An 18,048-nucleotide genomic window follows, 5' to 3' on the forward strand; every position below is an offset into this window, starting at 1 on the left:
TAATATCTAGAATCACCATGCGATAAATAATGTACATAATATAATAATATACGTAATATATTTAGTACCTATTAAAAAACATAAGTTATATTAGTATCATAAGTAATCAAAAATTGTGAAACTGTCTTGACTATAATATAATATTAGTATTTCATAAATTGTATTGTCAGTAACGGTAAATAAAAGTATACATTTATTATGCAAAATAATCCCGAAACAGGAATTCTCGATTCTAATAATCAAAACTTATACTCAGAATATCTTGTCGAGTTTCGATTGGAATGTTAGACGGAAAAAAATGATTTTAATTAAAATATGTTCTATAAGTTTGTGATAAATAATTGTACAATTCTGAGTGTTTTTATTATATTGACGTGTTATCCGAACCGTGTATTTTTTTAATGCTTTGACAGTGAAAAACTATTTTTTTACTTCTACAATGCCATCAACGTTTCGGAATCATTTCCAATCGTCGCGCCGTCTTCGTACCTGCCCCACTAGGTATATAATGATTAATAATTATTATAACCGTAGTCATATATATTTAGAGATGCGGTCGGCCACGTAAGGATGAAGAGCGGAAGACAGATACAGGGACACGGAGGGAAGAGAGATAGAAGTGGAGATAGAGAGAGAGAGAGAGAGAGAGAATTTAATTATAACGAATTACGTTTTGTTCGTATGGTTTTGTATCCACCGAAGTCCTGAAAAATTATTTAATAGTACAGCTCGGAGACGGGCGGGTTGAACTAAAAATCAAACGATACGCCCACGAAATTTGTCTAAGTCACCTGACTGGATAGTCAAATGGAACGCCTACGGCAATTTGTCCCGATTGACGTGTTTCTTTCTTTCCCATTTTTTTTTATTTTTATTTTTATTATTCTTGTTTTTGGTTTTTTTTTTTTTATTCCGAGTTACCTTATTTTTTTCTTTACACGCGCAACCGACGACGGGCGCCTACGTTTAAGCAGTATATGCGCGTGATGACTTCTCCGGCACCGACACCGGGTCGCCACGGTTAATAACAATAACCATAATATTATATAATAATACGCACTGCGCAGGTACAAGGCGGACGATGGTATAATATTTATAATAATGAATATTACAATAATAATAATACATCGTCTTACACGCCAAATATTATATGAATTTTCTCCTGAAATATAATCTTTCGCGGCAGACATTTTTCGTTCCCTCGCGTTTTAAACGTACAACGAATGCGCACGACGCTTTATTAATTACGCCGGAAACGTATAATACGCGTACACAACATAAAATATTACACGAATTTTTGTTTTTCGCATATATACATAAAATCCTCTACCGGAAATCCTGTGTAGAAAATCAATTATGTTGCATTTAAGATTGTCGCTATATATCGTAATATTGTACATTATGTATATATACATAATATATATTAAGCAGCGTATACTAAATTATTTTTATAAAATAATATACATATATAGTATCGTCACACATTCGATGTATTATGCGTATAGGTATGTATTTAAATATAAAATAAATGGAAATTAAGTTCGGAAAACTGTTAGCATAACGCAAACGCGGGTGTATATACATAGATATATTTAATATTTATATACATACAATGTCATGTATGTTATTGCATTTACGCACTTATTATTTTATTTTAGTATAGGACGCAATAAAAATGTCAAAATGAATAATTATTAAACTTTTTATGCGATATCATCCTGCACGTTGAAATACAATATTATAAGTTGGCTAAGAACGGCGAAGTGTATATTATATTATTATGCCAATTTCGTTCAAATCGAGTAAGTTTACATGTGTTTATTATATTATATTATTATAGTTTACGTGTGTATACAAGTTTCAGTGTATATTATTTTATTATGCAATGTGCCTATAATTAATATGTGAAACGTGTAGTTTTGATTAACAGACTACACACATACATAATGAATATAATACTCAAAACACTATTATACTGTCGATGTGTTGTTAAGACATTGTCCGAACAAGACCATATAAATATAAATATATTATGTATAATGTGTACAAATGTAATGGTGAACAATACAATATTATGGTGTTATTACTCTTAAAACGTTTGAAATAAAAAGGATATTATATTGTTTTTTCCAGGAGTGCGTAAAACTACGTGTTTATTCGATGAAAAACGTAAGTCAAAACAGTAAAAATATCATATTTATACATACGTAATATAAATAATTTAATAATGTTTTAGATAGCATTAGTTGACCGTCTTATATAGTATCGTAGAGAGACATATTATTGTTATGCATTTTATTATATTATACGCGTACGTACACCTTCTATGATGATATTATTACGACCGCGACGTCCGAAACACGATGTATATAGGTTCCATAGCTTCGTATAATATATTATACTATGTATGTACGATATAAATCACTGACGATTATCATAATTGCTGTTTTCGTTTAAGCCATTATTTTTAATCGAGCAAATCGTCCGTTTATACGACGAGTATTTATAATAATATATTATATTATATAGAAAATGCGTATAGTATAATAATATGATGAATAATATATCGTACGACGCGCCTCTTACGTGATCGTGATGAATCGAGTAAAAACGAAAAAAAAACTATATTTTAAACATATTCATAATATACGTGACTGATATTTATCACGATGTTTATACATATGTTATGTAAACCATATAGGTTAATTTTGCCAGGAGGTCTGCTTCAGCGATAGGTAGGCACACATAGTCGGTGCCTATATATAGGTACAATGCATACAGGACCTACAGGCTACAGTCGAATCTCACGATCTGCAGACGGCGGTATGGGAGTGTGTATTATAGAGGTTAAAAAAAGTAACCTATAAATACAAACATACATAACATAACACACACACATATACACGTCGGTCGTAAAAAAACGGTGGCGAGATAAACAATATTTTTACGGAAAAAAACCTCTATATAATAATATATACACGCACCGCACACGATAATAATATATATAATAATATTATAACAACGACGACGACGACGACGACAACGACAACGACGACGACGACGATACGCGCGGTATACTTCCCTTATTTTTTTTTTCTCGCGGTATATATATATATATATACGTACGACCCTTACTACCCCCAAGTCCACACCGCCACGCCGCCCGTCGAGCTCAGTGGGGTCCTTCGGCAGCGACAGACACACCGCGAAAAAGAACGTTGCGGTTTATACACACTATATGCGCCTTTGAGTATATACATATATATATTTATATAAATACCAAGATAAGAGTCAGAGGCTGCAGCGGAGGAGCGAGTTTCCTTCCGATACATTTCATTCCGTTTTTGCGCCGGCCCCGGTCGAGATAAACGCGCGCGTAGCAAAAAACCGTTCCCGACCGTCGCCGCGTCTTTTCCGCTAATAAACCAATGGCGCAATCAACGCTTTTCTACCCCTACTCCTGCCGCGTGCACATACAAATAGTGGCGGCAGGGGTGGTCGACTCGAGTTCGATCGATCTATTTAATAATATGTATGTGTGTGTATGTGTGTGTGTGTGTGTGTGTGTGTGTCTGTGTGTGTGTGTGTTATATATTTATATATCGTTGTCGCGTATCATGGAGTAAATAAGACGTCGTTATTTTAAAAATCTATTTTTCGACGGCGTGTGGTTACTTGCATTGGGGTGTTTAAATGTTTAATCCGCATCTGGTAATGTGAGAAATTAAATTGCATATCAGAAATATCCATATATAGGAAACAATATAGTTTACCCAAGCTCGAATTAAGATGGTCGTGAAGGGGGGGGGGGGGGTCGGGGTCATGGTCTAATTGGTCTTAGCGGGCATCTTAGAGATGCCCGTATAGTATCATTCTACAAAATATTTATTTTATGTACAAATAAAATAAAAAAATGTTTATATTATCATAAAAAAAAATTAACAAATGATAAATACATGATAAATTTATATTTGATAATAATTTAATAAACTTTGTAAATTAATGAAAATCCGAGTAAGTTGTGGACAGTGTAGTTTAATGTATTAAAAGTACGTGATAATAATTTATATTACGAGGTTTTTAGTTATTCGCGTAAGGTAGCCATATTTTTTAAATGAATTTGTCACTGGTGATGTGACAGTAGTATTGTAGCCTGCAGGTGGCTACAAACGATAGCTATTCGCGGTAAGTGTTGACAAGTCAGTCATTGCCCTGAATCCTGATTATAGTATCTCTGCTTGAATAATTTATAATTTCGTAATATAAATATCACCTAATGCCAATATATAAAATTGCGTAATCATTTTGCTAAATTTATTATAAATAATCGTAAAAAAGTAGTAATTATAATTTTTTAAAGGGAAAATGGTTGTCTTTTGAAAGGTCCACTAAGTGTCTAGAATTTCGGGGCCCAGTGGACATTTAATCGAGAACATCAATAACACGTTGACTTTCGGTGTTGGTCGCAACAATAGTATTTTCGTCTTAAGCATTATATTATTATTCGATATTGTTGTATATTATTTTCGTATTATATTCAAGTACTGAAATTATCATAATTAAATTATAATTTTAAATTGTAATAGTTAGGTATCATGTCTATAACGTGAAGACGAATGTCTATAATATTCCATATTTGTCACAAAACGTTCCTAAAAAGGGATGGAATTTTAAAGAAAATTAATTAGGGGACGAAATAAGGGAATGAAAAATGTTTATGTCACAAACCACCCCCCTCCCAAAGCCGAAATGATGTAGTTGTTATGCTGACAACCAACGAACTAATACGTATAAATAGTGAAGCAAAATTATTATGTTTTATTCTTTCTTTACGTTTTCTAAGAAATTTTGATACGCAACATTATAGTCAGACTTCCAAAATGAATTAAAATATGAAGTAACTTTTGATTTTGCAATTATATGTGTTTTTTTTTTGTGTTTTTCATTACCTTTTAGGGCAATAAAAATGTTTCAATTTTTTACTTTAACAACTTTTCTGGTAGAAAAGTGAATCTAGTTGGTACTTTACGGGGTCAAAAGTAAAAATTCCAAGTAGTTTTTAAAGCGTAGGGCAAAAAAAATGTATTTTGTTTTTATTTGTGTAACTCAAAAACAAATCACTGTAGATACTTAAAACTTTTACCAAATTTTTACATGACCATTTCACATACATGATGAGATTTTCAAAATATTTTTACTTTTTTTGGGTTACTTATAAACATTTTAAATTGTAAATATTTTTTTTAAAAAAGTTTCAAAATTTAATACAAGGTTCCTCATAAGTTGGTTTAGTGTCAGTTCAAAAATATTAAATATACGAAGGCACGATTTTTTTTATAATCATTTTAAGTTCAATTTTTAAATAAATTCATCTAAACCATGCACATTTGCAGATTATTTTGTAGTATTTTCAATTTTTATAAGTATATGGATTCAAAATGCAAAAAACATTTTTTTTTTTTATAGACACTTTTTAAGTTCAAATTTGGACGAATTGGCTGGTATAATCGTTCCTTCTATAAACAATGATTTTACATCATTGAATTAAAATTTAACACATCTATATTACTGTATAGCCTCACGACATTTAATGTACAACAGACCCGGTACCCTCTTGCCCACCTTTTTTTTAATGATTGCCTTTTTGACAAATACTTCGTACTTAACTTTTTTCACAAAGATAATTATACATATTTTATATTATTAGAATTTACTATAATTTACACTTTTTATCATAGATTTATATAGAGACTGTTAATGAGAATGTATACGTGAACCCTATACTCGTGGGTTGACGGCTATAAGATTCCTGCCAGAACATAATATTATACAATAGGCTACACCGATAATAAACCACGAGGTATTATAATAATTATTAAGGATTATAATATTATCGAAACGATTTCGTTTGGTTTGTCAGAATTCATACATTTGATTTTAAGCATATAATAATATATTTTTTCATCGTTATACAATTTTTTTTTTTTTTTTTTCATTATTTTTTCGGGGCGCACGCGAGAGAGGAACGGATTATTATTATACGACGCCGCTGCCCCCGTTCGTCCGCCGACGAGTTGGAACACGATAAGAGGGGTAGTAGGAGGGGGTTAGCCGTTGCGGCTGGTGAGAGGGTGCGGGCGGGGCGGCGGCTCGTTTTGCATAAGCGCCGAGGGGGACGTACGCGGCGGTGGCGCGCGCGACAGCCGCTGCAGCGAACAAATTGAAAACCGCTTAGTGTTTTAATTTAAATAGCGAGCGCGACACGTTGCCGCCGCCGCCGCCGCCGCACACACTCAAAATGCCCACAAATACCGCAGCTCCATCACGTGTGCAATACGTATATAATAACCACGCGAGCCCGGCGGAGAGGACGTCGAATGTAACCATCGTACATGTAATATTATTATTATTATTATTATTATATAATGCATGTGCCCGCGTACATATTATTATAGTGTCCGGTCATTCAGCCGGAAACGCCGCGGTGTGTGGACAAACATACACAATCGGTGTGATTTCCCCCAACCACCCACCCACCCACCCACCAGCGTGGAGCATATATACGCATCAGTTTTGGTCGGGGGACGGGGCGAGTTTTTTTTTTCTGCCACTCGTGATTTTTTGTCATTTTTCCGTAATAATCGTTATTGCGCGCGACATATTATAGAATAATGCTATTATTATGATTATAGGTATGGTATTATAGTATAAAAGCAGTATAATATACCGCTACAATAAACGATGATTTATTTTTTAAAAATATATTATTATTTTATTATCATAAATCACCTATAACGCGGTATCGATACATTGTATAACAACACGCACGGTTTATACCGCGTTGTACCTATACTACGATTTTATTCATACAGCGCTGTAATTACATTATTATTATTTAATATTACGTAATTATATTAGGTATTTTGTACTCGACATTCGAACCTTTGTTTCGTTTTGTTCGTTTTTTTTCGTACCATTTTTTCAGATGATTCCGCATCGCCGACAATATTGAAATACCGTAAACAAACATTTATTTTTTACTGTCGTTCAGCACGGACGCGTTACCTTTTGACTTTATTTTTCGTACACGTGAATATTATATATACAATATACATATATAATATATTATATTATATGGTACAACAACAATGGGCGTATTATGCTAAAAAAAACCTCACCGGATCAGTATTAAATCAGAGTCACGTTGATCTACGACCAGAGAACAATAATTGTACAGACACAATACACAATATAATATTATTAATTATTATTTGTTATTATAATATATACATAAGCGTCGAAATATGTCATATAATTTTCAACGCTTCGTTTCACCTCCAACACTAACCGATGTATCCCTCCCTAAAATCAACTCTTCTAAATCGTTTACACCATCATAACGGGCTGCTTTACCGCCGTCTTTTATTAAGTCTAAGGGTATAATAAGTGTATAACTCTATAATACTATAATATTCAGCGAAACAAAGTACAAACTTTATGAGGCTTTACCATGTGTGCTATTTTTAAAAAAAAATAAAAATATTTTAATCTCGCATTTGTATACAAATGTGTATTTGATTTAAATCTCGTTTTTGTTCAAATGTGCAGCTATTTCAAAAAAAATATCAATATTATTATTTTAGACTGCATATATAAAAGCAGTATTTTTTTTTTTTTTTTAAATACGATATTTACATTATTTATGTTACTAAAATCATTTATATTTTACGGTTCACAATTTGCATTTAGAAATAAAATAATTGTACCTACCTAGCTGCCATAAATGTAATTTACATGAATCATTCATTTATTTTCAGATGAGATATTGTCTTTTTCACTTCTTAAAATGTCATTATTATAGAACATTTTTACTTCGCTTTCGGGCTTTTATACATATAATTAAATTATTATCTTTATTAATCTATATACATATAGGTACCTACTACCTCCCTTATTTCTCTAAAAGTTTTAACTTGAATAAAAAAAAAACCTCGTCATGTTTTAGTAATGATAGCTGACTAATACATTTCTTACAATATAATGTTTTGAAAAATATTATCCCCAGAACCTATTTACAAATTACAAACTCCATTCCGTATTTTCATGCCACACAGACTTATTAATAAATTATTGTTTGAGTTTGGTGCGAATAATAACGAATAGGTATAATATCTAATAATTTTAAGGTAGATTATTGGTGTCATACAAATCTTAAATACTATGCAACACGATCCGTAGTGATTTCGTGCAAATGCTCTTGAAATTAACGTCGTAGAATTTATTAATATTTTAATTTTTGCTTACAAAAGACCGAAGACTGAAGAGGATCATAGGAACGTCTGATAATATAATATTGTAATACTGTAAAATGTAACAGAATTGAACAGATAACTATCGTTTGATCGTTTCACTTTGTTCATTATAATAAATGAGAGTAATTAGGTATACTTCTAATGAGACTTAAGACAAACCACCATAAATTATTTAAATTTCATTAAAGATCTGACTAGGTACAGAAATTCAAGTACCTATAGGTAATAGTATCTATTATTTTTTATAACATTTATCTTTTTTTGGTATTTTAAAGTTCGTTGAGCTACCTATACTATTTAATGTTTATAAAATGACTTCATATTATATTCACAATATTATTTTTTTGAATTATAAAATGAATTTAAAATATGAAAAAACTGACAAAAAATTTTTTCGGGGCCACCCTAATATATACTATATATATATAATATATCGTGAAGGTCTAAAACTACCTTTTTGCGGGTAGGTAGGTGGTTGGTTTTTTCTTACGAAACACGTTTTACACATCTGTCGGCATTATTGAATAGATTTATGTTTATACATATACACATATACAAATACACGTTGCGTATATAATAACAATAATACCTACACCGAATTTCGCGTAGACATAATATTATTTCGTTGTATAAAATATATTTCGTTATACGTCGCGTCGCTTTTTTTTTTGTTGGCAAAAACCCACTGTGTGCGTCTGCATAATACGACGCCCACGAAACAAATAGAAATAGTGCAGTGCAGAAATCAGCGGCATTTCACGCAGGCGCGTCTTGCTAACAACAATAATATTATATACTCTATCAGATATACTACAATGTCAGAGGCACGTTTTAGAAAAAATATTATGTCACTCATTGCCTATACTGGCCATTGCACAACGTCGACATCTATATAAGAATATGCATTGTCACGACATTAAAAAAAAAAAAGTAGCATAACGCCGCGGTATATTATTTATCGACTATACAAAACATGTAGGTACTAATTATTAATTACCGTTTCTATATTATTGATACGTGCATATTCATGTCTAATGAAAACCATAACAGACATAAATATAACAGTCGGTGTACCATAGATATAATAACGATGATGTGATTACATAGGTACCCATAAATATATAATGAGCTAACGACGCGTAATAATACATTTCTAATAACGAGTGAGGAGTTCTGGTCTTTAATTTCGGAAGGATATTTTTTTCTGGTGGTATTCAATTAAAACATTTTTTGATAGATAATATAGGTGAGTATAGAAAAAGAAAATATAATTTTTTTTTTTTACTAGGATCAAATCGATAAATTGTTTGTTATTGTTCATCACCACCATTTGGTTATACATACGCTTTATAGGTACAGCCACATAATAATATGCTCTTGAATCATTTTTTTTTACGTCATCCTCGGCACTCCGTAAACTTGTGACCAAATACTTTAGATGTACGTATCATTTTTTAACGTTTTTGTTTTTAACGTAAACGTATAGTATATTATAATACACTATAGCTGGCGTGCGCAATGTGTGTGTATATATTATATTATATATAAACGCAGTATTTATTTTATATATAATGCGACGGTTGACACACAAACCTTTTAGAGTTTGCCGAAAGCTCGTCTCCTGCGGGACTACAAACCTTTGCGGCGGATTCAAAAGAGCTCCGGAGGAAAATAAACCGCAACAGCCCTACGGCGCTTGGGCGCGGGGAGAGGGACATAAACACGCACAGAGGTGTCTGTTGAGAATGTTCCAATATAGTGTGCGGCAGTGTCGTTATTTTGGCACACGACGAGAGGGTCCTTATATAACTACGCTTATATATATATTTATTTTATATTATATATATATATATACACCGAGGCCTCGTGGCAATATTCGGAATTTCGCGAGAGATCTTAAACCGTCTGTATATGCATTATTTTCTCACAATCGTATTTATATCATCGGGGAAATCGGCTGTCAACCCCGCGCATCATTACTATTATAATATAATATAATGCGGTCGATCGGCACGAATTAAAGTTTATTCTTTGCCATCGTCATATTATTTTTCATCACTGGAACCTAATTTTATAATTATTATATTCAATATTATGTATTATAATCACGCTCACCGCTGAATATGGCGTATTCAATATATCACGTCAGCTACGGCTCACTTTTAGAGGTACATGTATATTATTAATTATAATTATACAAATAATTAGTGATTTTTTGCCGTGAAAACTTCTAAAAATGTCTTTGGAGTAGCATGCAGTAGTGCACGATTTGGAAATCAACGATCCGAATGTTAGATTTTCGTTTTTTATGATTTTGTATTCGTAATAAGGGCTTGTTTTAAGTGTCAACATTTATGAACTTAGATTTTTATTACCTAAAAAACTAGCTGTAAACCGTCCGTATACCATAAATACATCGCATAATATTATATTATGGTTTGTGGTTTTTAGTTTATTATATTGTTTACTCGACTTTCGTAAAACTTGGAAGCATAGTATACGCGTGACGCATAATCACATACTCCCTGTTTAAATGTCATCTGGTTAGAAAACGACAGTTTTATAAAAGGTTTTATAAATTATAGCATACATATTATGTTACAATTTATATATGCGAGGTATTGTAATGCCTAAATATTGTTATTTATTCAAAAACGTAATAATTTCGTTGTAATACTCGTAAAATATACAAATCGGCAGTATTTATATAACACATAAACGGTTATGAATTACGCGATTTTTCACCTGGTCGTATATAACTTATACATAAATTGTATTGTCCATCATGCTATCTCAAAGCGCGCATTTTTTAACAAAACGGGAACAATGAAAATAAAAAAGGTAGCGCCCCGAAATGTGATTTAGCTTGGCGTATATAATATATACATATTACATATTTTATATGCGCACAAATCCAATGTTACGCGCAAGAATTATTTATTTAAATTTTTTTAATCGGATTAATATGATATTAAGTGGAAATCTGATTGGAAACGTGATGTTGATTGCACATTTCCAGCCGCGGTAAAATAGAAATATATGATAATATAGACACACACGAGAGTACGAGACGCGTGCAATACGCATACATAGCGATAGTTACGTATCATATCGGCTGTCGATTTCTTAGGGGGGGGAGAGAGGGGAGTAAACTTTGAGTAAACCCTCTCCCCGATCAAACACACCACTGCTGAGCGTAAATATAAATTACGCACGCACGACGCGACAACCCTCGCCCGAAAGCCGCGACTCCACACTGTATACTGCACCCCGCACGAATACCTATATATATATATATTACGGACACACACGCGTCACACACCCACACATTTACACGTATATCCACGCCGCGCGTCTTTATCGCTCCCCGCGACGATATGTATATACTCGTGAGCGCGGGTACTTGAGCGAAGTATGACGTAATATTAGCATATTTTAATAATAAGTTAGACGCAGCGTTTCGGCGTGGTGGACGGACGAGGAGGGTAGAGGAACGCGACCGAAGTGTGTGTTCGTGTCGCATAAATATATATATATATATACAGTATTATATATAATATATAACCTATGCACACACGCGTATATTATTATATATATTATATATAGATCACCGCTGCACGCGGTTAAGTTTCGTCCGTAACACATTGCAGGTATATATAGCCGTATGTAGGTATAAAACAACAACGACACCGCGGGAAGAACGGTGGCGCTAGCTGCAGTAGCTATGGTTGTATTTCTGTGCGCCCGAGTCGTCACGGAGAGACGACACGTGTTTTCCCGCGATTACGCGATGCCGAGTTTCCCGGGAGGTGATAGGATAAAGAATCCTACTTGCGAGTGGCGATGTCACGGTCGACTCGGGATTTTCTCCCGAACAGTATACAATCACCGATATTCGGCGGAAACGGCGTGAAACGATCGCCGACGGTTTGGGCTGCTGTGTTCACGACAGCAAGTCATCGCACCGTTATATTATCGTGATGAGTGCTAACTGATAAAGTGATAACAAATAGGTGCCTACACGATGATGCATTTCATCGTACGTGACGGAATTTGGGGGGTACTTTTTCGTTCGAAACTCTTGTGTATAAAGTACCTACGCATAGGATTGCATATAATATCTATACGGGTCTGGTATATCTCTAGAAATGAGTAGAACGCTGCGAGTTTGTAAACTAAATTCTTAGTATTATTTTTGAGGGGGGCGTGGTTTTATAAGAAAATTATTAAAAAAAATATTCTAGGCCAGATCTGCGAAATGATTTTAGACACACACATGTAATACCTACGTCTATGCGATATGTGTAGGTATATCTAAACAGTGATAGCCCAGGCGGGTGATCAAGAAATACGACTGAGTGCGGCAGTGTCAAAGTAAATGTATACGTATATATGTAACACCGAGAAACAGTTACCTAATTAATTGAAATATATGTAAATTGTTTGTAAAACGTAGGTAATATTACCCAAGTCTGAGTTAGTAGACCTCATATTATTATAATATAGTCTCGAAAAATCTGCCGGGCCCTACTGCAAGACGCGTGGCGTACGCGGTATTCGCGACGACGGGACGAGACGAGTCCGTACAAGACGAAAAATATAAATAAATTAACTATACCTACCTACACATCGCACACCCACACTGCGCCGACTACGCGCGGATTTCGGCATAATAATAATAATATTATGTATTTCGTTTAACCGAGTGGATGTGCTGCGATGACAGGCGACTCAAGCTGCAGTGTTTTTGTCCCGCCGCCGCCGCCGCCGCCGCCGCCGTCTGTATATATATACGCCGCCCGGGCCGAGGGTCGGTGCGTGCATGTAAAATATTATTATATATATATACGGTGCTCGCGGGTTTGATTGACAGCTCTGCCGGGGCAGGAAACGAACCAATGACGAGACGCGAATACTGATGAACGCAAGCGCCAAACGGTTGCCATGTTTTTCGGTCACGTCGACCATAATAATACATACATTACACCGTGACATAATAATATCACTATAAATAATAACATAATGCACTACTATTGTACAATATACTGTGTACAGGGCGCGAGACACTGTGTCGTTTCATCGTCTGTACCTATACTACATAGGTATATAATAATATTAATAATATGCTCGCAGCATCATAATAATATTGTTATTATTTTGAAACGTCCGTTCGGTCCGATCTTCCGGACAATCATACTGCAGCTCGTGTATAACACTCACAATACATTGTGGCGAATCTCTAATGATTCCGGACACACAGATATTAATAACATATAGTCATATTTGGAGACGACGGAGATAAATAATATTGTAAAATATCGATACGTAAAAATTAACAATACCTAATTATTAAAAGAACTACAGAGATATACGCCAGTTGTTGTGTTTTTCAACACGGTAACCCGGTTGGAGCACCAAACTTAAATCCGGTACAATTTATTGGTACAACTCGTATTTTTTGACACTGTTAAAGGCAATATAGCGTTAACTATATATTGTTCACTATAGTAAATAATATCTATAATCATTTAACTACATTTAACAACAAACTGCGTTTAATATTCTCCATCGTTGATTAACTCTACCGACCTGCAGCACGCCATAATTTCATCGATCATAATACACAATAATATAGGTATACATTATATATATCGTCGTGCCGAATAAAAAGGATATAATGATAAATAATAAATAATAATTATTACTACCTACCTATATCACGTGGGGCATATCGGTGTGCGTACTTTATAAGTTTGGTTGATGAATTTGCACAGCTACTCCATCGATAATCCGTTTTAGTGGTTATTGGGACATTTCTATGACCTAAACCGTTTGTTTTTTAGGCGGGTGATCGATAAAAGCCAATGCGACGTGCACATAATATAAGACACCTGTTTCAATATCACTGTCTACTCCGAGAAATTCGTTAAATTATCAATGCCGATTTGTCATAACGCGTTTAATAATATTGTATAACATTTTCAGCGGTCAGCGCTGTGATGCTCAACATTTCCCCCCTTCAGTAACGCCTGGACTCCATATCATGGAGTATACGCAGTAAAATCGAAATATTAATATCAAAGTGTTAAAATAATAATACATTTTAAGTAGAAACAAGTTGTGCAATGCGTATTTATTTAGTCTGGGGTGAAGGGTCTTGGAGCTTGGTGACTATGGTACATCTAAAAACTGTGTACTTCGGACTCCTATAATTATATACGGCATCCGTATCCCCTTTGAGCCCTTCCCGAGTCAAATATGTTCATTGTGTTGTATTTATTTTATGTGGCCATGTGAGTAGTTTAATTACGTGTTTTCGCGTGCCACAGTTTATAATTGAATGGTTTTGTTTCGTATTTTTGCGGTTGTCTCTATTGTAATTGTGGAGGTGTATAAATCAGGGTCCCGATAATATCTTAGAATCGAGAAATGTTCATGATTTTTCATAGTTTATCTATGTCGTTTTACAATGTTTTAGGTACCTAAAAAACTCTTGAAAGAAACCCTCTGTTCTTAAAATATAAATGTGTTCTTATCACAAATGGCAAGTTATATCTAACATTTAGTTACTTAGTAAAGTACCTATTATTTCGATATTTGTTAATTCTATTGATTCGAAATAAATAAATAATATAATATTTCATAGGTAGGTTATTTTTAGTTTTAAAAAAAATATACCTATGAAAAATGTCGTTTAAAATCGGATTTCTCTGTATTGTCTCGTTATATTATATTAAATGTTCAGCATAAATATATGAGATTATATACCTAATCGGACGGTGTCGTATATAATAAAGTGCGTGTTTTCGCGATTATACAAAACGACATCGCGCGCGCGTATATAATATTATATATTTGCCACGGTTAATGACGTCTCATAAAATATATACGCATAACACAAATGACGTATACATTATACATATATATTATATTATAATATTATGTGTAAAATTACCAATATAGCCGTTGACGGGGTGCATCCAAGCCTGGGTGTGTGGCATAACAAACTCGCGGTGATTTCGGTTGAATGAGAGAGATTATATTATTAACACGCTATATAGTGTCGCGGAGCCTTTTGTCAACGACGTCGTCATCGCCGCGATCCCTTTCTACCCATCCGCCGTGCGAAATTTTATACTTACCTCGCATCCGTCCCCTCCCCCCCATTGTATACAAGTATACAACTATATATACTTTGTACCGTCACGCCGCCGCCGGGTTTTCCTTCTGCAGCCCTCGTCTTCGCGTATACACACACGCTGCCACACAAATAAAATATTATATCATTGCCGATCCACGAACGCCGACTGACAAGTTGCTCGCGGGCTTGCGGATCATCGATGGAAAACCTGAGATTGTCGTAGGTATTACCCGGCGCACAGGGCATCGTGTTATTATTACGGCCTGTATACGACCGTGTGCATGATTTCGAGCCCACTCCTGTCGCGAACCGACCGAGGCTGACAAGCATAAACGGTCTCTCGTTGAAAACGTCAAAAGTTTACCGAAGTCCATACAGTGGAGGTTATAATAATATGTACGCATGCGGTTATTTTGATAAATCACTCATCGTAAATATTGCTGTATGGGATTAACTGGTTACTGAGGCGTCTATACAGAAGACAGATATTATATTATGTATAAGGTAGAACCGAACCATTTTAATGAAATTATTTCAATGTTCAATTTCAAATATTTTTGTTACGCCTTGTATGGCTGTACATATATTATATGTTATGTATTGAGGATCGACTTACCCTATAGTCGTTATCACTATATGTACCATACAGTGTGCGAAACACCCCTAGAACTATACTGAATCATCGCGGGTATACAACAATATAATACGATTAGTATAAACATTGGTTTGTCTGACTGTATAATATAATGAACGATTAAAATACGGAGGAAAAAAAGTCATTTGTTTGTTCGGGTTATTTGTATGTTTATATATATATATTAAATACGTATTTGGTGGGGAATAGGTACAGTATATATATACTGCAGTCATGTCAAACGCATAAATTCTTAAGGTTATGATGCGCGCGCGCCCATAACCGAGAGAAATATGCAAAACAAAAACTTAAAAAAAAAAAAATAATAATAAGTAAGTAAAAACCGTGCGCAAGAGGGGGAATGAGCACAACGAAAAATCAATGTAATATCATTAATCAAAAATTCTTTTACCGGTCTGTAAAAAAAAAAACACAACGCGTAAAAAGGGTCGGCGGGGTAAAGGGGGAGCGTTTCGTATGGAAAAAACAAAAAAAAAGGAATACGGTAACTTTTCTTAACTTTATGTGGTGTCGGGGGTTGTCGGTGGAATGGAAGGAGGGTACATGAGCGTGGAAAGGGGTGCGGGATGACTTTCGGATGTTTTATATTGGAAAAGCGAAAAGAAGAGAAAAAAAAATGTTTGTTCGCGAGACAGAAACAAAAATGCTCAACCACCCCCGTCCCCGCTCGCCACCGACGACCCACCGACGACCCACCACAATAACCAGGCCGTCGTAACCTCGTCGGCGATACCTATATAGATATTATATTTATATATATATATATATACACACCGGGTGATGTATGCGGCGGGAGACTGACGGACGAAACCCGAAACGGAACCCCAACAAATGATGTCAGCAATAACCCCTCTCGCGCTCGAGTAAAAGATATTCGTGCACCCGTATATACATATACATAATAATAATAACAACAACAACAACAACAGTAATGTTACACACGCATATTATATATATACGCAGTTTAAGTCGGAGCAGTGACGCCGGTCCTCGCCCGCTTATTGTCATCCAGTCAAACTCTCGCGCGTTTGCCGGTCGGGCGATATTAAATTTTACCTGGCGACACATGGCCGCGTATATAATAATATATATCATATCATATCATATCATATCATATCGTATATATGAGATTTGACGATGACTGATGAACGACGGCCGCCCACCGCCCTCCAGTCGATTTCTCGTCGCAGCCGACCGTTATATTATATATAAACGAGTACGAGCGCAGCAGCACACGCACTCTCCTGCAGCTCCTCTCGTCTCGACAACCCTCGTCCGGAGATGTGCGTCCTATATAATATATAATATTTCGTTTGCAGCCCGCGCCTTCGATTCCGCCGCCGCCGCCGCGACCGTCTCTATATCTTATACCGTCGTTCGCAATACCCACTGCAGTTTATATACCGACGGTGGTTGACGGGGTGGTAGAAGTGACTTCCGAAAATCAAATTCCGCCCCAACGGACCGTATATACCTTGTATATACCTATGATATAATATATGACATTCAGAGGAGACACACACACACGTACGAGCGTATACCTATATTCCGGCGAAGAGTGGCGTCGTGTATGCTCGATTTGAATTCTCATTATTAAAATATCCCGCGGGTTCGATCGGTTTCTCTTCGCTCGGAAACGCTCGGGGTCCCTCCACAAGTATTTCCGCTATTCGTTGAATGTTGATGACGTCTCCCGCGTGCACGCTCGCGAGCTTCACAAATCACTCGGAAAGATGCCGTTTCGGTTTTCGCCGGATTCGGTGAAAAATTGAACATTTTATCGAATGGCAATACAAAACGTTTTTCCGCTTTCAACTATATATAGTGTTTTTCTTCAAATGAAATGTTGTACCCGTATACCTTTATTATGTTGCACACGAATAAAATATTTTAAATATCACAAACCTAATACGAAAACGAACGCCCAATATCAAAGTCAT

The 18,048-nt window shown here is 35.0% G+C and overlaps 1 protein-coding gene across 1 annotated transcript in view; it reads left to right on the forward strand.

Annotated features, from left to right (window-relative positions):
• LOC132945156 (homeotic protein proboscipedia-like) overlaps window positions 1–18,048 on the forward strand; it is a 63,861-nt gene that overhangs the window by 40,027 nt on the left and 5,786 nt on the right. The window contains exon 2 of the mRNA XM_061014817.1: window positions 2,134–2,169. Within this exon, the coding sequence (XP_060870800.1) occupies window positions 2,134–2,169 (36 nt within the window). The remainder of the gene's footprint in view (window positions 1–2,133; window positions 2,170–18,048) is intronic.

This window comes from Metopolophium dirhodum, chromosome 5, assembly GCF_019925205.1.
Source record: "Metopolophium dirhodum isolate CAU chromosome 5, ASM1992520v1, whole genome shotgun sequence".
NCBI lineage: Eukaryota > Metazoa > Arthropoda > Insecta > Hemiptera > Aphididae > Metopolophium > Metopolophium dirhodum.